A 24737-nucleotide genomic window follows, 5' to 3' on the forward strand; every position below is an offset into this window, starting at 1 on the left:
CACATTCTCCCCGTGCTTGCGTGGGTTTCGCCCTCACAAGCCAAAGATGTGCAGGGTAGGTGGATTGGCCACGCTGAATTGCCACTTAATTGGAAAAAAATGAATTGATTATTCTAAATTTTAAAAAGATCACTGACTTGAATGTACTCAACGGCTGGGATCTTCCGGTCCTGCCCCCACTGTGGGGTTGGCTCCCCATTGGCCGCCATTGAATCTTCCAGTCTCGCCATTTGCATTGTTCACTGGCCATGCTGTTGGGGAACCCACCACGAGAGACTGACTTCGGTGGGACCAGAAGATCCTGCCAGCAGGACCTGAAGAACCCAGCCAATGACCGAGCTTCCACAGTCCACTGGGTAGAGAATTCCAAAGATTCACCAGACTGTGGGTGAAGAAATTCCTCCTCATCTCAGTCCTAAATGGCCTACCTCTTATTATGAGATTGTGTACCCTGGGTCTAAATCCATGGCCACCTGCACCCACCCAGTTGAAACCTGTAAGGATTTTGTATGTTTGAGATCAGCTCACAACCTCCTAAACGGTAGAAAACAAAGGCCCAGCCTCCTTAATCTCTCCTCATTGGATAATCGCACCATTCCAAAAATCAATCTGGTGAACCCTTGTTGCAGTGACAGAGACAGAATGTTAGTGACAGGTTCAATAACCTCCACCAAAGAGTTGATAATATCCCATTATTTCCATTATTTGGTGATCTCCAATTTAGGGGCTGCATTTTAAGTGCCCCTGGCTGTGTTGTTGGCAGGTGGGCACATAAATTAGTGAGTGTGCCCACCCTGCCAACTTTCCCACCCACCCTCAAGCTCACTCCCATAATGTGGGAAGGGGGTGAGTGTGGATGGGCACTGAAATCAGCAGCCCGCCGACCATATTTAAATTGTTACCAAGCCATTTGACTCTGATAATACACTGCCGACACCATAGAATATTGAGCATGGACATACAGGCGGGAATGGGAAGCCTTCTTCAAAGGGCAAGAAGGAAGTGGGGGATTCGATCTCAAGGGTGCCCATCCAAATCAAGGAGTGGTCCACCTCAGATAAATCTCTCTTTGTCCTAACCTTCCCCTTAGCCTTAAAAACCAACCCCCCGCCCGTTCCCCTCCCTGACCATCTGTAACCCTCCCTGCCCAAGAACCCGGACTTACTTACATTGGGTTCCAAGGACTTTCTTACTCAGTTTCTTGCAGACCCAGCAGCAGCCACTAACACGCTCTTGGCACTGTTGGGACTGATGAAGGCAGAATCGGGGGCGGGATTCTCTGTTGGCTGGTGTCGAAATTGCAAAACGCGATTGGACGGAGAATAGGTTCCGATGCCAAAATCGCGGCGGCCGCCGATTTGAAGCCAAATTGCAATTCTCTGTCACCTCAACAGCACATCAATGTGGTCCGCGTAAAATAAACACTTTGCATATCATTAGCGGGCCTGACCCGGTATTCTCCGGGGCCTCCGTGATTCTCCACCTCCGATGGGCCGAGTTCCCGACGGCGTGGTTCACTTGTGCTTTTAAAATTCATGAAACCGGCGTCGTGGCTGCTGAGGGAGAGAGAGGGGGTACGGAAAGTGTCCAACATCGTCATAGTGTGCTGATAGTAGCGGAGGGTGGGGGGCAGGAAGTGGGTTGTGGGGTCGGGATGGGCGGGCGTGGAGCGTCATTGCCACAGGTTGCAAGGCAGCCATGCAGCTGCGCACGCCGCTGACAACTCATGGCGAATTTAGGGTCACGGGTCGTATAGGTGATCCCCCCCCCCATGGCACCCCCCTGGGTGCCCTGTTGCCCCAGCTGACCCATCAGCTGTATGGGCGTGCTCCAGCACAACCAGTGCTAATTTGTTGGCTGGGATGAGTGTGTGTGGGGAGTGAAGTGTGTATATGCAGCTGCAGCTTGTCAGCCTCCCGAGTGTCAATCACGGACCCGGCGAATCCCCCATCGTTTTCATTGGAATCGATTGTACTCCACGTGGCGCAGGTGCTAGTCCCTCAACAGTCGCTGAATCGGTCCAGGTCTGGTGCCAGTTTTGCTGTTGTGAAAGTCCACGAATCCAGCGCCAGTGTTAACACTTAGTCTCAGGAATAGAGAATCCCATCCCGGGACTTCCTCCCCATGAGAGGTGGATGTCTTAATCTGGCTTTATTAGGCCTGCCCGTAATGGACTTCAGGGCAGGCCAGAGTGGAGCGAGTTGGCTCCATGTTAATTTTGCTTCCAGGGAGGTGAGTCGTCAGCCCCCTGTAAAATCCCTCCCTATATTTTTTGATTTGGTATATCTATCAGTGAGTTTGCTTCGAAAATACAACTGGTGATGTTAACCCACTCTATACTGTCCATAACACAAAATTTCTGAAACAATTAGCAAGTACAACAGACAATATGGGTGGCATGGTTGCACATTGGTTAGCACTGTTGCTTCACAGTGCCAGGGACCCGGGGTCGATTCCCGCTTGGGTCACTGACCGTGCAGAGTCTGCATGTTCTCCCTGTGTTTGCGTGGGCTTCCTCCCGGTGCTCCGGTTTCCTCCCACAAGTCCCGGAAGACTGTTTGTTAGGTGAATTGGATATTCTGAATTCTCCCTCAGTGTACCCAAACAGGCTCCGGAATGTGGCAACTAGGGGATTTTCCAGATTTTTATTGAATTCAAATTTCACCATCTGCCATGGTGGGATTTGAACCCAGGACCTCAGGGCATTTCCCTGAGTCTCTGGATTATTAGTCAATTGCACTATACCGGTGCACCAAGGTCTGTGAGTTTTCCCCACGGCACCTGGAAGGACCCGGTGGGGTAAAGGTTCAGGATGACCATCACCTTGACAGCCACCGGAAATTTGTGTCCTTTCCCATACCCCTGCGATGCCAGGTGCACCATGGGCAGCATGGTCGCACAAGTGGAGGGCAGCACGGTAGCACAAGTGGATAGTGCTGTGGCTTCACAGCGCCAGGGTCCCCGGTTCGATTTCCTGCTGGGTCACTGACTGTGTGGAGTCTGCACATTCTCCCCGTGTCTGCATGGGTTTCCTCCGGGTGCTCCGGTTTCCTTCCACAGTCCAAAGACATGCAGGTTAGGTGGATTGGCCATGATAAATTGCCCCTTAGTGACCAAAAAGGTTAGTAGGGGTTATTGGGTTATGGGGATAGGATGGAAGTGCGAGCTTAAGTGGGTTGGTGCAGACTCGTTGGGCCGAATGGCCTCCTTCTGCACTGTATGTTCTATGTTCTCTGATCCAGCAGATATGTTGCACAGTCCCCCTGCTCTTCGACAGCACGCCCGGTACGGCTGGTACTCATAAGGCCTAATGCGGCGTCTCCTACCCACCTCCTCCTTGGCCTGTTGGCTCTCCATCCTCACTGGCTGCCTCCTATTCCGCTGTTGCTGCAGGGTTCTCCCCAAGCATATCCTGCTCGTAACGCCTCAGTGCATTCTTCAGGGCTGCAGCAGCCAGTATAAAGACCACCATTCCAGGTTGGATTCCGAAGTACATTGTCTGAAGGGGGTGAAAGGGAGGCATGTTAGCATGGTGCATACCCCTGTGCTCAATCAGGTCCAATGGGCTACATAGTGGGCCTGGCCTGCACTGCAGTCCCTGTTCCCGCATGACCCCCTTCCTCCCCCGGCTGTTCCCCCAGCACTCTGCCTTCCTCACCGCACCACTGGTCCCTTTGGTGTCCAGCACAGCAGAGATCTCTGACCCTGGCACCCGTCCCTGCTGGCAAGGTACCAGTGGCTAGCCTTACCCATGCCAGGGGTACGCTCTGCAGCCCCCACCCAGTGTCCTCCTGTAGATACTACTGTGGGTGACCCCCTTGGGTTAGCTGTGTGATGTCCCGCCGGCGGGTGTGCCCAGTTGTTTTGGGGGGGGGGGGGTTGTTGGTGGGGTGGGGGGGAGGATAGAGTGTGGGGGTAGTGGGGTGGGATACCATAAGGCTGGCTTCACTTTGCGTAACCATGAGACACGGTGGCCGGTCAGTGGGGAGTGCAGCAAGGCGGCGGCCTTACAGGCTGCGGTAATGGCGATCCATGATTGGACACACCGGTCCCGGGGTGGGGGGTTCACCCCAACCTCCCACTACCGCCCTCACCACTCCCTCTCCCCCCACCCCACCGCGGCCCTGGCAGACACCCCTCAGCCAGCCCTGCCAGCAGCAGGACCGGTAGCCCACGGTCACGCCTCTGGGAACATGTCCTACCTCCTCTCTCTCCCTCAGCGGCCACAGCGTCTGGTTCCCGATTTCTAAAACCACACGTGAACCTCGCCGTCGGTGGAGCATTGCGGGAGCCCCGGAGAATACCGGGTCGTGCCTGTTACAGATATGCCAACGCCGTTTACTGTACCGTGCGGAGTAGAATGCCTTCATGCCACTATCGAGGCACCAGAGCATGGTATTCCGTTAGGCACCCGGAGCTGACCACGAGTTTTGGCTCCTGTGTGATTCTCTGTCCAATCGTGTTTCGCGATTCCGGTGCCGCTGGACAGAGAATACCGCCCATTGATTTCTGAGATAGCTCTCGTGAGAAGCCAAGTTATAATTAGAATATACAATTATGTTTGAATTATTGGCAGTTGGAGAGAAATCACACACCAGTCCAAGGCCTTTGTCTAGTTGAAGCAAGTTATTCTGGGCAGAATTGGGCTATAAGCTGAACTAATTGGAACTTCTGCCTCTCTCTCTCTGTCCACTCATTTTGGATTCTGCCAACTAATTTGACTTTTATCTCCATTCTGCAGCTGATAAAGATTTTAAATAAAGAACTCAATACCACAGCTGTGTGCAACAGAACACCCAACATCTTTACATCTTTAAATTGGAAACATCAAGACCCTCAAATTCAACCTACAGCCAGTAGAGATTCCATGCTACAAACCGTTCACTTTTTTTATTTCTTAGGGACTCTAATTTGGTCAATCTATCCCTCCTGTAATTGCGTCAACAACCTGTATATGAGCTGTGATTTCATGAGCCTTCTATTTACTTCTGGCAAAGTCATCCTTCAAATCTCCTCCAACTATCCTATGGTTACAAACTCCCATTGAACGGAGGCACCTTTGGCATCTTAAGCATAAATACCTCAAGTCAGAACACTCCTATATCTAATATTCTTCCACTATGGAGTTTTATATCGAAAGCTCTCACTAATTCTCTCTCTCTCCTCAGCTTGTCTACACCAGAAATTCAACTCACTCTTACTTAGTCCTTCTGTTAACAGGGGAATTTGCTTTTTTCGCCAATGACCAGGATTTAAACAGAATTCTGCTGAAAGTGATGTTTCCTTCACTCCAAAACTCTCAAACTAAACTGCTTGAACAGGGAACCACCCCGAGGAACTTCCACACCTCTAATTAACAGGGTGATACTTTTTTTTCCCCATTGTTCACCTCCCAGGAAACCTGGTCATAGGATCATTTCCTGAAACCAAGTTTTTTTTAAACAGAAATCAAATCCTAGTTCTTAAAGGACCCATCACCCCAAGATAAGATGTAGGTTTCTTCGCCTAAAAGCACATGGACCACCAGAACAGCAACTTCTGCTATTCACATGCGCAGAGTTAAAAATGGAAACGTTGATTCAATGCCTCAATGACTACCATCCGGTGGCCTTGACTTCAGTGTAATGAAGTGCTTTGAGAGATTGGTCATGAAGCCCATCACCTCCGTACTCCCAGAACACCATGATCCACTGCAATCTGTACCGCCGCAACCAGTCTGCAGCAGATGCCATTTCCCTGGCCCTACACTCATCCCTAGAGCATCTCGACAACAAGAACTCCTACATCAGACTCCTATTCATTGACTACAGCTCTGCCTTCAATACCATAATCCTAGCCAAACTCATATCAAAGCTCCAAAACCTAGGACCAGGCTCCTCACTATGCAACTGGATCCTAGACTGCCTGACCCACAGACCACAATCAGTAAGAATAAACAACAACACCTCCTCCACAATAGTCCTTAATACCAGGGCCCCACAAGGCTGCATACTTAGCCCCCTACTCTACTCCCTATACACACATGACTGCGTGGCAAAATTTGGTTCCAACTCCATGTACAGGTTTGCTGACAATACGACCATAGTGGGCCGGATCTCGAATAATGACGAGTCAGAATACAGGAGGGAGATAGAGAACCTAGTGGAGTGGTGCAGCGACAACAATCTCACCCTCAATGCCAGCAAAACTAAAGAGCTGGTCATTGACTTCAGGAAGCAAAGTACTGTACACACCCCTGTCAGTATCAATGGGGCCGAGATGGAGATGGTTAGCAGTTTCAAATTCCTAGGGGTGCACATCTCCAAAAATCTGTCCTGGTCCACCCACGTCGACGCTACCACCAAGAAAGCACAACAGCGCCTATACTTCCTCAGGAAACTAAGGAAATTCAGCATGTCCACATTACCTCTCACCAACATTTACAGGTGCACCATAGAAAGCATCCTATCTGGCTGCATCACAGCCTGGTATGGCAACTGCTCGGCCCAGGACCGCAAGAAACTTCAGAGAGTCATGAACACTGCCCAGTCCATCACACAAATCTACCTCCCGTCCATTGACTCCATCTACACCTCCCGCTGCCTGGGGAAAGCAGGCAGCATAATAAAAGACCCCTTCCACCCGGCTTGCTCACTCTTCCACTTCTTCCAACGGGCAGGAGATATAGAAGTCTGAGAACACGCACAAATAGACTCAAAAACAGCTTTTTCCCCACTGTTACCAGGCTCCTAAATGACACTCTTATGGACTGACCTCATTAACACTACACTCCTGTATGCTTCATCTGATGCCGGTGCTTAATTAGTTACATTGTATACCTTGTGTTGTGTAGCCAGCTGAGTTGGCCAACTCCCGATGTAAAATGGAGAACAACAAAGGCTGCAGGGAAATTCAGCCAACACAGGCAGAAACCAGCAGGTGCAAGTTACTGTGTATTAAACTCTGCAAAAGCCCAGACAGCATCAATACAAGCAGCTATCTGCATAATAATGTAGCAGCCATCTACATACTGATGAGCGATCCCCGGGAACAATCGCAACATTTGGGACAAACAAAGCCAAGCCAGACTCCCCGGCGCCAGCAGGAGCCAACACAAAAGAGGTTAACGAACACCTCAAGACCGCCCATCGATCAGGGAACCGCTCCAGTATTGGAGAAAATCAAACCAAGCGATTGGAACAAAGTCCAATCACTTGGATCCAGGTACAGGGTCCGCCCCGAAAGGCGGGAAGGCCCTGGCGACTATAAAGCTAAGCCCCCAAGTTCAAATCGTTCTTCTTGACCGGGTCACTCAGCAACGCGAACCAACCTTGACTGTGACCGGTTCAACTGCCGCCGAAATCCAGTAAGTCTTAAGTCAACACTCGCTACGAGATAGGCGCTCCTAGCTACCAATCCGTACCAACTTCGAATCCCGCAGACTCAGAAACCGAATGAAAGGCCATTTGTTCCCCTGACCTGGTGGGCCAGTCCGAAGCTAAGTATAGGCCTGTTAGTTGTAGATGTAGCTTAGACGTAGAATATTTCCATGAGTAGCGATTACTGTGTATAATAAATGTGCTTTGATTTGAATCTTACTAATCGGTGTATCGAGTTATTGATCATTACTTGGACTTGAACCTCGTGGCGGTATCATAAAGATACCTGGTGACTCGAGAGCAAAGGTTATAAAACAGAGCCAATTGAACCAACCAAAAGTTTTTCCCAGGGTAGAGGGGTCAATTACTAGGGCGCATAGGTTTAAGGTGAGAGGGGCAAGGTTTAGAGTAGATGTACGAGGCAAGTTTTTTACGCAGAGGGTAGTGGGTGCCTGGAACTCTCTACCGGAGGAGGTGGTGGAAGCAAGGACGATAATGACATTTAAGGGGCATCTTGACAAATACATGAATAGGATGGGAATAGAGGGATACGGACCCAGGAAGTGTAGAAGATTGTAGTTTAGTCGGGCAGCATGGTCGGCACGGGCTTGGAGGGCCGAAGGGCCTGTTCCTGTGCTGTACAGTTCTTTGTCTTTGTTCTTAGCAACATATTACTGCCGACATCCTGACGGGATCCGAACTAGAAGTGGCTTAACCACTCCGGGAGAACCCAAAAATTTGAATTAGAGATCCAATTGGGAACAGAAAACCACAAATGTTCAAGCAGTTCTGATCAATCCTCATAATTCAGAAGTGTGTGTATGCATGCATAACTAACAGGGCTATAAGGTAAACTGATAGATATTTTTGTTGCGACAAAACTGTCGGGAGTTTGTATTTCGGAAATTAGCGAAAGCCGTACCCGTAATTACAGCACCGCCTTAGCTCCCCTGTTCCAAATTTAAAAGAAGCATTCGGATAGGAAAGATGGCAATGCAGGCAATGCAGCGCCTCATGAACCCAGAAGAATTTGGGTTTCAGCGACCAGCAGCAGTAGAGTAGAACAGTGTCCCGTATGGGAAGAAGAAATCAGGAAGTACCTCAAAGGGAAAGGATGGCCCCTTTGGAGCGAATTCTGTAGCAATGAGGAAACAGGTCCCGGGAGTATAGGACATACTTGGTAGGAGAACCTGAGCGAGATTCGCCAGAAAAGCTTAGGAAAAGCTCGCAAGCCGATGGCAATCGTGTCCTGCTTGGCACAATTGCGAGGCACAGAGGAGGTTATTAGGATGCTCCGGAAAGAGATAGAAGGCATACATCGAATGAGTAAGGTCGATGTAAGTGAGGTAGAAAGAGAGAACGTAGAGCTAAGGAGGAAGTTGGCAGCAAAAGATGGAGAGGTGGATGATGCCAAGTGGGCACACCAGTCTTGTCTGGCGCACTTAAGCAGCTTCCAGTCCAAGTATGAAAAGGCCGATCAGGACACGCAATGTGTAATCCTGGTACGAGAGGAAACCGAGAAGCAGGTAGAAGCATTGCAGTGGCAGTGTAGTGACCTGAAGGCAGCGTTAAGAGCACTCCATGCTGCCACAATAGAGCAAAGACAAAGCTCGTTAGACCACGCAAAGTGCCGGAAGCAGATTGCAGAACTGCAATCTCTGCTTTCAGTCCAAAAAGGATCCCAGGAAACCTCTGGAGCAAAATTAGATGAGGAAGACGGCACTGGTTGGGAAGAATTAAATGAGACAGCGCAGAGATATGTTCAGGGAACATGTGCGCAGGGAAAGCCTCAGAAGAGGAAAGCGCCCCAACCCCCCACAGAGCAGATAGTTCAGGCTCCAATAAACCCTGTAACCACCCACCGCACAGCCACATCAGACGATACGGAATTTCTGTACACCACCCCCTTAACAGTGACCCAATTACGGGATGCGTGCAAGAAAATCACACCGTTCCTCCCCACGTCAGACCCCCACCATTTCTTTGCCAGAGTAAAGCAGCAGGCGACCATATATGGCCTGGATGAGCGAGAGCATGTAAAACTCACAGTTTTGAGTTTAGACCCTTCGGTCGTAGCAGCCCTTCCCGACCCACAGAATGTAGGAGGAGGCACCCTTGCAGAAATGCATACTGCGGTCCTAGATGCAATCGGGTATAACCGGGGTGATCCCGTAGATGGCCTCAATAAATGCAGGCAAAAGAAAACCGAGCACCCCACAGCGTTTGGTGGACGCCTGTGGATCCACTTTGCAGCAGTTTTTGTAGACTTAGACCGCGCCCATTTGTCCCCAGACAACATGGCCAAATGGACCCGCACCCTTATCTCCCATGCCACAGAAACAGGACAAAAAGCTTGTGCGAATTATGATCCCTCAGAGGAGGCTCATAATGAGAAATGGGTCGTAAAAAGATTGTCCCGCACCTGGGAGCAGTCTGTACAAAACAAACCCGCAGTTAAAAATCCCAAAGAAAAGCAGGCCAACGCAGATATACAGGCAGTTAAAACACACCAGAACCCCGTATGGGTAAATGAAGGAAAGAACAGCCTCCCACAAAAGTCACAGGAGTGTTACAACTGTGGACAGTTGGGACGCTTTGCAAGGGAATGCAATGCCCCACGAAAGCCACAGAGAGCCCAGCAGACGGGCACTCTAAGTAAGAATAAGACAGAGCCCATACATAGTGTGAGCACCCATTCAGATCAGACGGACCTGAACGGAACGGACTGATGATGTTCGGGCTCCCCCAATTGGGTCTGCGACACCCTTTGGGATAGGTCCGGACGACCGGTAGTCGCAGCAAACATACGGGGACAGCCCATTGAGTTTCTCTGGGACACAGGAGGGTCCCGCACCACAATAAATTCCTCCACCATGATCCAAAAGGACACGTGGCCCACTACAGCCACCATCACACTCAGCGGCTTTACAGGCCACTCACAGCAGGGACACATCACAGCCCCTGTACCCATTCAAATCGGCAACATCACCACCAAGCACCCCGTAGTTTTAGTTGACCTGCCCCACACAGCAGAACACATTCTGGGGATAGACTTCATGACCTCCCACCAGCTTTCATTTGATCCAGTCAACCAGTGTGTCTGGAGAATGGCAAAATCCGCAAGAGCCCCCACAACGCTCACAATAGGAGAATACGCCAACAAAATCAGCGCAGTAGGCGAATTTTGGTTTATCCCGACGACACTTAGCACGGACAAGCAGGTTAGGGCAGTTTTACAGAAGAACAGGACAGCATTCGCGACGCACAAGCACGACTGTGGCCGGATGACTGGTTCAGTACAAATCACAGGACCTGACCCTAGACCCCAAAAACAGTATGGATTCCCCAAGAGGCAGAGGGAGAAATCTCAAAGGTAATCAAAAGCTTATTAGAGCAGGGCATACTCAGATCAGTAGCCTCCAGTAATAATGCCCTGATTTGGCCAGTGAGAAAGCCCGATGGATCATGGCGACTGACCATCGATTCCGAGGAACTCACCCCCGCAGCAGCCCCCACAGTAGCCACAAGTCCCGACACCATGCTCAAGCAGGGACTTAATTCCCGACACTTTACGGTTTTGGACATCAGTAATGGATTCTGGTCCATTCCATTGGCAAAGGCGTGCCAGTACAAATTTGCCTTCACCTTTAAAAATCAACAGTACATGTGGACATGCCTTCCACAAGGATTCCACAACTCCCCCTCCATTTTCCACCGACAGCTGGCAAATGGTTTAGCCAAATTTTCCCTCCCCGAATATCTGGTCCAGTACGTAGACGACCTACTACTTCAGACAGACACCAAGGAAGAGCACACTGAGCTTCTGTCCGAACTCCTACAAGCAATTGGATGTAAAGTTAACCCCAAAAAGGCCCAGATTTTGGAAGACAAGGTGATTATATTTGGGTACAATTATCACATATGGTAAATGCAAGATTGAGCACAAAAGGATTGACGCAATTGCTAAATTGCCCCTTCCCCAGAACGTTTCAGCCCTCTGGTCGTTTTTAGGACTGGTTGGCTACTGCCGAAACCACATTGACGGTTTCGCCAGCAAGGCAGCACCCCTCTCAGACCTCCTAAAGAAAGGAGCTCCCTGGGAATGGCTTCCGCAGCATACGGATGCTGTGGACTCGTTGAAACAAGCACTCATAGCAGCCCCCGCACTACAAGTTCCAGAACCGTTTTCCCCCTATGCGATAGAGGTAGCAAGCACAGACCGCACCCTTTCAGCCGTGCTCCTTCAGGAACAGCACGAACAGTTAAGGCCCGTGGCTTACGCCTCCAGAGTTTTAGATGCTGTGGAGCAGGGATTTTCAGCCTGTCAAAGGCACCTGCTCGCAGTATTCTGTGCGGTACAGTATTTTTCGTACATTACCGGACTAAACCCCATCACAATCCTCACAGAACACACCCCCACCCAACCTTTACTGGATGGACGCCTCAAGGACTGTACAGTTAGTCAGATTAGAGCAGCTAGAGGGACCCTTCTTTTGCAGGGACGGGACATCACTGTTAAAAGGACAAAGACCCACACTTTTTTAGCTGACAACCTACAGTACCCCGGAACCCCCCATGAATGTGACATTATCTCTCCACACCACAACACAGGCCCCTTTATTGCTAAAACACCCCCCAGAAAGATAGGTAGTTCACCCAGAGCCCCAAGCACACAGACATGTGCGAACCCATAAGGACATGTGTGGATGGATCTTCCACAATATTAGAAGGGAAGCGCGTAACAGGATGCGGTATTTATGTCGAGGACGCGCAGGGACGCGCCCTAGAAGAAATAGCAATAAAACTTCCAGGACACTTAGGCGCGCAGGCAGCAGAACCTGCGGCCATCGCATATATAGTGGAACACCCAGATTCCTTCCCCAGCCCAGCAGACATATACTCGGACAGCCTCTAAGTCTGCAACAGCCTTACGGAATTCCTACCCCTGTGGAAAGCAAGAGGATTTGTTTCCGCAGACGGAAAACCCCTCCCTTCAGCCCCATTGCTGCGTCACATCTTAGAGAGAGCACAGAACAGGACTTTTAGGATAGTCAAAGTTCGTAGTCACCATCGTTCCTCCCCCCCTGGAAATGTAAAAGCCGACGCACTGGCTAAAGCAGGTTCCAGGCACGGATATTTTTGGACACCCCCCGAAAGCGCACCAGTGAATGCAGTTCAGGTCTCGCAGACTAAGATCGAGGATTTAGTGCAGGCCCAGAAGCAGGACAGCAATCTCAGGGAGATTTTGAGAGGAAACTATCCAGCACCCTACGAGAGGTTTAAAAATGCTCTGACCACTGATGCACAATCAATTAGACTTGAAGACGAGGTTGTATCATAACTGAAGGCTTTAATAGACTAGATCTGTTCCCCAGCAGCTTCGGTACAGAATGAGGGCTGCTGGGAAGGCACCTGTTCTTATACCCCACATGTCAGGGCGGAGCCACATACCAAACAGCCAATGGTAAGCTGCTAGGCTTACCCAATGGTCTACAGCCTCTCGGGTACCGCAATACCTGATACTACCCCAACCACACATGACACCCTTTATGTGGTTCTTGAACAGTACAGGAAGCAACTGATTTGTTTATTCCATGACGGTCATGGACATCAGGGAATCGATCCCACTACAGCCCACCTCAGGCAGCTCTGCTGGTGGCCGAGTTTAAAGGACGATTTAAATCACTACATTGAGAATTGTCTTATCTGTGCCCAGAACAACCCAGACAGATATGCCAAAAAGGCTCAGCTCAGTCACACCCGACCCGTTAATGGCCCCTGGACTAACCTCCAGACTGATTATATAGGACCATTGCCCCATTGCAGGAATGGTTATAAATATGTACTCGTGGTGATAGACACGTTTACAAAATGGGTGGAAGCATTCCCATCCAGAACGAACACTGCAAAGGCCACAGCCAAGATTTTAACCCACCACATCTTTACGAGATGGGGACTCCCCCGCAGCATTGACTCCGACCAAGGTTCCCATTTTACGGGACGTGTCATGAAGAACGTCCTCACGATATTTGGCATTACCCAAAAATTCCCCATTGCATACCACCCCCAATCGAGTGTTATCGTGGAGCGCATGAGTCGGACCCTAAAATCAACCCTCAGAAAAATGGTCCAGCAAAACAACACCACGTGGGACTCAGTCCTCCCTTTTGCGCTGATGTTTTTGCAAAACACGGTTTCCACATCCACAGGTTACACCCCACACACTCTCATGACCGGACGCCCCATGAAAGGCACAGAGTTTTTATTAGGCTTAGACTTGACCAGCCCCGAAGTGACAGCCCTCACACACGAGAACGCAGTCAAACAATTAGTAGAGAATGTTAAAGGGGCTCAGCTAGCAGCCGCAGTGAAATTGGGCACCAGAAAGAAATAGAGCAAGGCCTGTTTCGATAAGACAGTGCATGTGACAGAGTTCAGTGTAGGACAGCAAGTCATGCTCTCCGTACACAACCCCAGCACATTCCTGTCACCAAAGTATTCGAGTCCGTACTCCATTGCGGACAAAGTAAGCCCTTCCGTCTACAAAATAAAGTACCCCAATGGAAAGACTGCATGGTTCCATATCAACCAGCTTAAGGCATATGGATCACAGTCTAACGACACACACCACGTCATGCTCGACGCAGCAGACCCCACCCCGCCCACAGCCACCGTAACCCTACCCTCCCCCAACACGTCCAGCCCAGCCACGGACTCAACCTCGACTCCACCCCCGAAATATACACTCCGCCCCAGAACGCCCACAGCCAGCAGCAGCAGTGACAGCGACTGTGACTCAGACAATAGCCACTGCACGCTTCCCTACTATCCCCATGCAACAGGACCGACACCCAGCGAATCTGACCACGATTCGAGTGATCCCTCCACGATCACGTTCCTAAACAAACCCCACCACCGACCACCGACCTACAATGACGACCCAGATTCCGTCCCCACAGAACTAGACACCACCTATTGGCACAGAGATAATTCGTACAGACTCGTCCGGAATGACGAGAGCGACTCCACCTCACACCATGCAGTCCTATTAGCCCTGATACACTCGAGAGTTTTGCATCCGGGAGAAGATGACGACTTGGAGTCTGACTCCCAAAACAACAACCCCTTTGCGACCCTGTTCGCAACCGATAACTGAGGTGTCCAGATGATGTTTTAAAAGGAACCGCTTGGGAGAAAACGGGGTCCTTTCTGATGGAACCTGCAGCATGTTTGATGTTGTTTGTAGTGTTTTGTTAAATGTTGTATGTCAGACCGGAATTTTTTTTATCCACGGCCCCACGCCACCACCCTTCTGACGCCCACTGGCAGTCAGAGGAACTAGTTTGGCCAAATGCTAGTTCAGCGGAACTAGTTTGTCCACAGAGACTTGTTAATGTCCCAGACGCCAGTTCAGAGGAACTCGTCTGTCGACGGAAACACAGACCCCCGTTCGTAACAGCTCTTCTGGTTCGAGGAAGGAACCAATACGGCAACCCCCCACGATGACTACATCTCTTGCCCATTCTTGTCGGTTGCTCAGGCAGTGGAGAAACGGCATTGGGACCCGCCCTGCCTGGGAGCCCCTCTGGTCAACTACGCTCGGGTAGAGCACACACGGCATTGGTCGCCGTCCTACCTGGGGACTCCATCCAAATTGTACCCGTCGTGGCCCATACGCACCTCATTTCGGCAAAGTTTTGTTCAAAAAGTTTCCTTTTGTTTTCAGGTAACCCTTAGGTTGCTAACCCTCTGCTATTTACATCCTCAAACATTTGGATGGTAAACCGCACAGTCTGCGAGACGGCTCGCACTGGTTCATTATTTGTAAGTGTGTCTTGTCCTGAAATTCGGTTTTTGAAAAAAAAACGAGGGAGTCACACATAGTGACCAATTATAAAGGGAGTAATTGGCACTAAAGGACAGACAGGCTATCGTACGAGATATTAAACCAAGAGAGTAACAGACACTATGCTTGATCACACAGAACTCCAGAAGCTCCAGGAGAAGAGAAGAGAAGAAAAGAAAGAGAAGAAGAACCATGAGGACATCCTCCGCATTGCTCATAACCCTAATGGACATTTGGTTGCGCGCGAACGCAAACCCCCTGACCTCAACTCCCCCAGCCGTTAATGATTCACTTCCCCACAGTACCCAGAGCCCAGTCGCGAGCGACACCACACCATCTTGGTGTGACAGGTTTATAACCTGGTACTCCCTGTCCTATGTGATAGAATCCCTATTGGTATTGGAGATACTCTGCTGCATCGTGCAGATTATTCGTCTAAGAAAATGGAGAAGGAGAGCCCGGTATATAGAATAAGATCCCCTATTTTCGGATACGACCAGACCCCCGACCCCCGCGATCTATAATAAAGAGCATTCATTTGCGATTTGTTGTAAATAAAGAAATGTTCATGAGCAATTGTATAATCCTGAGTTTGACTGCCAAGCCAGAAAATGTGTATAATACTGCTATGATTTTGTTTGTATCGTTTAGGAAGGTAGTGTGATGAAATGTTTGAGTGAGTGTAGTTTATTAAGGATAGTTAGAGGTTCCGATTTTCTTGTTTTGTAATGCATGCCCTGTTTGACATAGCGCCCCTCAGAATTGTTAGTTAAAATTTTTTTGCATAGTTATGGTCAGTGTAGAGGCCATAGAAGAGTGCTCGCCAGGTCAGGGAATGAAAACCAACGCAGCTATGTGATCCTTCACGCTTCGCGTTAGGATCACAAGGAGGAAGTGTAGCCACCTGAGTTGGCCAACTCCCGATGTAAAATGGAGAACAGCAAAGGCTGCAGGGAAATTCAGCCAACACAGGCAGAAACCAGCAGGTGCAAGTTACTGTGTATTAAACTCTGCAAAAGCCCAGACAGCATCAATACAAGCAGCTATCTGCATAATAATGTAGCAGCCATCTACATACTGATGAGCGATCCCCGGGAACATCGATCAGGGAACCGCTCCAGTATTGGAGAAATCAAACCAAGCGATTGGAACAAAGTCCAATCACTTGGATCCAGGTACAGGGTCCGCCCCGAAAGGCGGGAAGGCCCTGGCGACTATAAAGTTAAGCCCCCAAGTTCAAATCGTTCTTCTTGACCGGGTCACTCAGCAACGCGAACCAACCTTGACTGTGACCGGTTCAACTGCCGCCGAAATCCAGTAAGTCGTAAGTAAACGCTCGCTACGAGATAGGCGCTCCTAGCTACCAATCCGTACCAACTTCGAATCCCGCAGACTCAGAACCCGAACGAAAGGCCATTTGTTCCCCTGGCCTGGTGGGCCAGTCCGAAGCAAAGTATAGGCCTGTTAGTTGTAGAAGTAGCTTAGACGTAGAATTTGTGCATGAGTAGCGATTACTGTGTATAATAAATGTGCTTTGATTTGAATCTTACTAATCGGTGTATCGAGTTATTGATCATTACTTGGACTTGAACCTCGTGGCGGTATCATAAAGATACCTGGCGACTCGAGAGCAAAGGTTATAAAACAGAGCCAATTGAACCAACCAAAAGTTAGCAACGGTTGCCCCATGTACTTAATGATCTGTTGAGCTGTTCGCAGAAAAATTTTCACTGTACCTCAGTACACGTGACAATAAACAAATCCAATCCAATCCAATGATGTTAATGATTCTATGCTTTCCATTGGGTGCACTGTTGTGTCCTAGACTTCAGTTAGAAATCGCTGAACTGTTGAAAACATGCCCTTTTAAGCTATTAGCCTTATTAAAAGCTCTTGAAAAAGCTACCTCTTATTGAAGAGATATACATTTAACAGTATAACTAAGTTCATAATTACTGTTGAATACCCTCACTATACTTGAAAAATAATTTATTTGCTGAATCACAAATTCCTCCAATATGAACAATTCACGTATCAATTTGTTATTGAGATTTCAATATCTACATTAATCCCATATTCCAATGACTTCTTAACTTGCCGTAAAAGTTTAATTAGAAGTGTATATTTCAGTTCTTTTTACTTCCTTGTTTGCTGTCTGTCAGAATCATTCAATATGATTGGCTGCTTGATGGCATCACTATTGCTGGATGGTAGGAGAACCCCTTGACATGGTGGCAGATTCAAAGTGACATCTTAAAGAAGAAACCTACATGACAGTAATCGCAAGATCTTTGCGGGAAATTGTCTTCAACGTCAGCAAGGAGTGCGAGCACTTTTCAGCTGACTGCAAAATCTGAACCATAAGGTCAAGGTCAAAAAACTAGGAAATTCAACTCATATGACTGGGGTGTTTAATTGTGGACACACTATTTGATTTTGCTTTATGTATTCATTCATTGGATGTATGGATGTAGGTGTCACTGTCTAGGCAGCATTTATTGCTATTGGATAAAAAATAACCAATAATCAATTTTTAAAATATAACGTACAATAATAATGACATAAAAATTAAATGAAAACTTTATTTCACAAAGTGCTTGACCTCTGCACAGAGCAGCAGTTATATTTTTGATGAAGCCAGGAAGATAGTACTTAATAGTTACTGCCAACTGTCTGCCATGCTTAGAAACACTAATATAAGGAAAATTGTCATGTACTTGCAAGCAGCCAAAAATATTTCTCGGAAGTAATACAAGCAGAGCAGGCATATAATCACTGTCAATCATTAAGCTTATGTAAAACAAAATTTTATCACTAATATTTTAAAGGCCACATGTCACTACAGGTCAATGACACATTCTTTAAAAAATGAGACTAAGAAATGAAAAGTTCAGATTGTCTGAAAGGATGATCAAATTGGACACTTTTTTATTATCTTTTTGATGGTTCAATGCCAAAAATGGATTTATTGTTCCCTTACTAAGTTGTCTCAGTCTTTCAGGGTTAAAATGACAAATATCTTTCACATTATTAGTCTCTTTCAGTTATTATTTTGTTGAATTGCTGGTCATAGGTTGTCTATTGTATTGAACTCTCTACGTGTGACAATATTAAAGGTTTGCCCCTGTGGCACTGTGAAAGTTTGCTCCAATGCGCTCATGATATTCTGTCCCTGTGACATTCTGAAGTTCCAGTAATATAGTAAAAGTTTGATCCAGCGACACTGGGAAGTTATACGCTGATACCGGCTGAAAATGATGGGCGGGATTCTCCGGACCGCCAGCCGCGTGTTTCTCGGCCGCGCCATTTGCTGGCGGAGGAATTCTATCTTCCCGCCAATTGTCAATATGATTTCCCATTGTAACCACCCATGCGCCACAAAACCCGCAGCCACAAAATGGCCTGGTCCGTGGCCACACATGCGCATGGCAAACGTCTACGACAGCCGCGTTGTACAACTTTGGCCTACCACAAAACTGCTCCCCTGTAACCCCTCTCACCACCCCCGGACCATCCCCCACCAGTTCCCACAGACCCCGCCAAAGCCACCCCTGCCAGCGGAACTGCTCCACCTAACTGTGGTGGTGCTGGACTCAGTCCGCAGCCGCCTTGCGAGGTCTACATTAATCCGGGGACTCGGCCCATTGGGGCGGAGCATAGGGGGAGGGCCTCAGGTGACCTCCTGAAGCCGTTATGGCGTGAGACCTACTCCTCGAGTACACCGTTTTTGAGGGAGCGGATCATCGGAAAAACACCGCCGCCCCCGATTCCAGCGTAAAAACACATTCTCCTGCCCAAGTTAATTACTTATTTTTCCACTAACAATTTGACAACACTTACTTCAATGATCATTTAAAAGATATCTTATAAACATTTTTTTCAAGGATTCTAAGCGGCTCCTCTTCAACCTCCAGACTACACCACACTACCCCTGCAAAAACACAATCTCTTATACAGGCATGAAATGCCATGAAAGATCCACCACAAAGAAGTATTTACAATGAACTGGACATAGCTTAAATATATGTCTTAGGTGGTTATGCACCAATTTCAGTAATAATCTTTATTATTGTCACACATAGGCTTACATTAACACTGCAATGACGTTAATGTGAAAATCCCCTAATCGCCACATTCCGACGCCTGTTCGGGTACACAGAGGGAGAATTCAGAATGCCCAATTCACCTAACAAGATACCATTTGTGAAAGTGAGCCACATTGGTCTTAGAAGAACAGCATTGGTGGAGAGGGTTTGGAATAGGATCCACCAACATGAGTGAGGATTACATCCTGACTGGTGGCAACCTCAAGGAAAGATGCAGAGAGCTGAATAAAATATAAGCACCTTCTGAAAGATAAGAGCATCGGAATGAGAACGTATTAGATTAAAACAAAGTTTGATCAAACTAAAATCAGACTGCTGCTGCATTTTGTTTGTTTAGATGTATCATAAGACTGCCCTCACACTTACTTGGCTGTCGACTTTCCGAACAGAGGAGTTTTGAGGTTGTGAGATGTTGCAGTTAAGGTGCCCTGGAAAAGGTTTTTGATACATTTAGTAACATAGAATTCCATATTCATTTCTCTCACCTGTACACTTTCTTTTTTATGTATAGCATCTGTTATCGCACACTCCTGTAAAATCTGTAATGTTTCTGTGCCATTCTTAATCGTAGGCAAATTTACTTTAATCTAGACAAATTAATGAGTTAAAAGTTATTCGTCCCTAGTGTCTGACTCCCAACACAATCCTGCTTTCTGTTTTCTCAAGAGCTGCAGCAGAAATCAAACCACAAAATAAAACAATTATATTGCTTCAAGATAGCTGCTAATGTAGGATAGGTTAAACTTTTTAAATAGAGCTACTTACAGCTTGAATAATTTACCTCCTATTCTCACAGACGCAAAGCAATCTTGGCATGCTGTGCTTTTCAGCTCCCTCTTAAAAAGGACGTACAAGGTCCAGTGTCTCCACTTGTTAATTGACATGTTAATCAAACAAACAAGGGGTTTTCATCTTCAACCTGACTTGTAAGTGACCTAAACATTCAGAATGCAGAGCAATTACACTTAAAGGGAAAAACACATAAATTCTATTTTATGTGGTGCAATGTTCTGCATGGTGGCACAGTGGTTAACACTGCTACCTCACAGCTCCAGGGTCCCGGGTTCAAATCCGGCCTCGGGTGACTGTGTGGAGTTTGCACGTTCTCCCCTTGTCTGCGTGGGTTTCCTCCGGGTGCTCCGGTTTCCTCCCACAGTCCAAAGATGCACAGGTTTGGTGGATTGGCAATGCTAAATTGCCCGTGGCCAGGATGCCCAGGGTTCAGGGGGTGATCGATGGGATGCACGGCGCCGTGCGGCCACCTGCGGATAACAGGGCCGTGTTCACGAATAGGAAGGGGATCTATTCCATGAACGTGCAGGTGGTCTGTGACCACCGCATGAGGATCCTGCACGTCTGCGCCCCGTACGCGGGCAGTGTACATGACTCATCCGTATTGGCGCAATCATTCATCCCCACCATGTTTGAGGGACACACCCCCCCCCCCCCACACACACCGCCCCCCCCCCCCCCCCCCTCCGGCTGAGGGGCTGGTTGCTGGGCGACAGGGGTTATCCGTTGCGGTATTGGCTGATGACGCCTGTACGGAGGCCATAGACTGACGCGGAGAACTGCTACGATGCCCATGCAGCGACCAGGGGTGTGATAGAGAGGTGCTTTGGGTTGCTGAAGGTGCGCTTCAGGTGCCTGGACCGCTCTGGGGGGGCCCTCCTGTACCCGTCAGATAGGGTTGGCCGCATCGTTGCAGTCTGCTGCGTCCTGCACAACATAGCCCAGCAGAGGGGCGATGTGTTGCAGGCAGAGAAGGGGGATGGGGAGGAGTAGCAAGACGAGGCGCAGACCTCCCCAGATGAGGAGGATGGGGCAATGGTCAGGATAGATGGGCTGGACATGGACGGGAGGCTGCCCACCGTTACCGGCTGGGCCAGCAGGCACGGGACAGGCTGATAGCCGCCCGGTTCACGGGCTATCATGGGAACCGCCAAGTATGGGAACAGACTGCACACTACGGCACCAGCCTACCACTCTCACCCCACCCACCCAACACCAACCACCCTCACCCCACCCGCAGGCACACCACCCCTCCATTGCACATCCACCTGCGGCACAACGGGCCGGGCTCACACGGTCGCCGGTGGAAGCGTGTCTATTGGAGGCCATGGAGGATGATGACAACCTGCTCTGCGATGAGCGCTGGGCTCTACATCGTTGGACAATATCTGACCCATGGCCACAGTACCACCCTCCACCCGGACCGTCCCTGCATGCGGCCGTGACACTGCTTCGCACGGTCCCGTCATCTGCCCGGGGGGATGGCGAGGGCGACCCGGGGGACACGCTCACCTGAGGCCGACGTTCTATCACCCCTCACACACACACTAGCGCTCACCTCACACCACACCCCCGCACGCATCGGACAGAGCACAAAGGCAGCTTCTGGAGGTGTGAAAGCGATTTCAATAACAAACAGTTCATACACGTGCCCTAGCCCCTATAACTAATCTGTGCCCTGCACCCGTGCCAACTTACTCAGTGTCTAATTGTTTGGCCTTGCGGGCCCTATGACTACGTCTAGGTGGCTCCCCATATGGTACAGCAGGACTGGAGGTGGACTCCTGTGATTCCTGCCCTGTGACTAGGGACCCCTTTGGCGGCCGTTTCCTGGGGCGGCCCGGCCTAGATGGGCCAGGCTGCGGCTCGGGCGACTGGGATGGCGAGCCTGTTGCCCACCAGATGCACCTGGGACGGAAGGGGGGGGGAGTCCGAGGTGTGGCGGTGTTCCGGGACCTTCCCTATAGGGGTACCCGGAACGGGCCCCAACACCTCCTCCTCCCTTGGGGTGCCCGATGGCCCCCGGGCCTCTACATGGGTCGGGGATGCGAACTGACCGAGCACCCGACACCCCTCCGACACCTGGCGCTGCCAGTCTTGGAGGCCCGCCCCAGTATCAACAAGGGTCAGCAAGTTTACAGCCATGGAGCTCAGGGAGTTGGCCATCCCTGTCTGTGTCTGGGCGACACCGGCCAGAACCTGGGCAATGGCACCGATGCCCTCATCGATGGCCTGCTGAGACTGGGCCATTGCCTGCTGAGACTGGGCCACGGCATTGAGCGCCTCTGCGATCTGGTGCTGGCTCATGGCTGCCTGTGAGAGGGCAGCCATATCCTGGGCCACGGATGCCGCCTGCACGGAAAGCCCCACACCTTGCATACTGCGACCCATGTCTGACACCGTCGCACCCATTGCCTCCACCACGGACGCCACCCGTGCGGTGTCAGCCTGGGTGACACGCATGACCGGCACCGCTACCTGCTCCTGTACGCGGGTGGCCTCCTCCACCTTCGTCTGCAGCTGCCGCAAGCCGGCCGTCACCCCCTTCGGTCATCCCTTGGTCCGTGACTGCATCGGGTCTATGGGTGGGTGTGGTAACTCCAGGAACCCAGGGCCCGTCTGGGCGGCAGATGGTTGCTTGCGCCGGGCTGCCCTCCGACCGCCCGGCCCCTCGGCTGCTCCTGCCTCCACCTGCTGTACCGGGACGGCTGTGTTGTGCGCACCAGGTTAGTGTCCCAGATGCCTCATTGCTAAAGTGCCCAACCGAGGTGAGTGTCTCTGCGATGGTGGAGGGTGTAGGAGATAGCAGGGGCGTAATGGCGTGCTCCTCATCCGACCCGAAGTCCGGGGTCCCCTGGAGTGGTGATTCCTGTCCCCCCGTCCCCTGTGTGTGGGTGTCGTGTGCGTCAGTGTCCTGGGCATCGGTGTCCTGTGTGTTAGGGTCCTGTATGTTAGGGTCCTGTGTGTTAGGGCCCTGTGTGTCAGTGTTCTGTGCGTCAGTTTCCTGGGTCGACTGCGACGGGGGCCTGTTCCTGTGGCTGCCCTCCTCGTCACTGGGTGTGGCCCGCCGGCGTCACCGCACTCGCACTAGATGTGGGCGCCGTCCGCCTGGTGCTCCGGGTCTGTCCCTGGTTCGTGGCCACCCTGGAACGTCCTGGGGGCATTGTATGCCTGATGGGCCGGGTCTGTCCCCCCTTCCCCCATATCCTCCATATCCCATTCCCCCATATCCCCCCTCCCCATATCCCCTTCCCTCATATCCCCCCTTCCCAAATATCCCCCATATCCCCTTCCCCCAGATCCCCTTCCCCCATATCCCCCCTTCCCAAATATCCCCCATATCCCCTCCCCCATATCCCCTTCCCCCATATCCCACTTCCCCTATATCCCCCATGGGGGGATATGGGGGAAGGGGTAAATGGGGGAAGGGGGATATGGGGGAAGGGGGGATATGGGGGAAGGGGAGATAGGGGGAGCTATGGGGAAGGGGGATATGGGGGATATGGGAAATGTGGGAAGGGGGGATATGGGGGGACAGGGAAGGGGGATATGGGGGAAGGGAGGATATGGAGGGGATACGGGGGAAGGGAGGAAATGGGGGAAGGAGGGATATGGGGGAACAGGGATATGGGGAAGGGGGGGATATGGGGGAAGGGGGATATGGTGGAAGAGGGGGGTATGGGGGATATAGGGGATATGGGGAAGGGGGATATGGGGGAAGGGGGGATATGGGGGATATGGGGGAATGGGGGATATGGGGAAGGGGGGATGGCGGAAGGGGGAAAGGGGGGCAGGCAGTGGGGGTCTCACTTGGCGCTGCGCAGCGGGTGGCCATTTTGCCGGGTCTCCTGAGGGGGTTGTGCAGTGACGCAGCGCGGCGTGAATGACACCGTCGTGAATGGCGTCACGCCACTACCAGTCCATTCCCGGCCGGAGAATTCACAACATTTCGGGGGGCCCGACGCCAGAGTGATTCGTGCCATTTTTGGCGCCGGGTTCAGGCCATCGCGCTGATTCACGGAGACTCCCGCCCAATACTTCTAAGTTTCATATCATCCGCAAATTTTGAAATTGTTGCTGTAAAAGCCAGACACAGACAAGCTGGATCAGGTTTCGGCTGCAAAACAAATTTCTCAAACTTTAAACCTCCCTCACCCCCACCAATTTTGTTTCAGGTTAAAATTCAGCTCTTCATCTCAGAAGAACACTAGTGAGTTGGAGTTAAAGAATCATGTAAACAGGTGTGGGAAAATACAGGTTATGTTTAGACTGACACAATCGGGGAGTACTTGCATGGAGTGAGAGCTCAAGGGGAAGGAAGAAATTAACTGTCAGTCAAAGCTTTTGAGAGGTGCTGAAGCCTTCAGGCTGCGAGTCTCATTGTTATTCAGATTTTCAATTTTAGCTGCTGTCAGGGCAGCATTTTCATTGGGTTGTGGACTTGATGTACTCAAGAAGTTAAGTGCCTTCCCACCCATCTCCTGATCCATGTGCCTACATAAGAAACTTCCATTATCAGCCACGTCCTACCCACCTTACCCCAAGGCTTCCAATCCCATCACAAATCTTCCAATCTCTCCTATCCCCACCACCAGGTCTCTGATTCACCCCACATCCCCCTACTCTGAACTCTAA

General features: G+C 50.2%; 1 protein-coding gene across 5 annotated transcripts in view; it reads right to left on the reverse strand.

The window, feature by feature from the left end:
* The window catches only part of LOC140408125 (protein STPG4-like), a 120089-nt gene that overhangs the window by 71244 nt on the left and 24108 nt on the right, over nucleotides 1–24737 (reverse strand). For all 5 annotated transcript variants that reach the window (XR_011940081.1, XM_072495181.1, XM_072495148.1 and 2 more), the window contains one exon: nucleotides 19677–19738. Coding sequence is in view for 4 of the 5 variants with exons in the window: in XM_072495181.1 (XP_072351282.1) it covers nucleotides 19677–19738 (62 nt within the window). In the remaining variant the exon portion in view is untranslated. The remainder of the gene's footprint in view (nucleotides 1–19676; nucleotides 19739–24737) is intronic.

This window comes from Scyliorhinus torazame, chromosome 1 (genome assembly GCF_047496885.1).
Source record: "Scyliorhinus torazame isolate Kashiwa2021f chromosome 1, sScyTor2.1, whole genome shotgun sequence".
Taxonomy (NCBI): domain Eukaryota; kingdom Metazoa; phylum Chordata; class Chondrichthyes; order Carcharhiniformes; family Scyliorhinidae; genus Scyliorhinus; species Scyliorhinus torazame.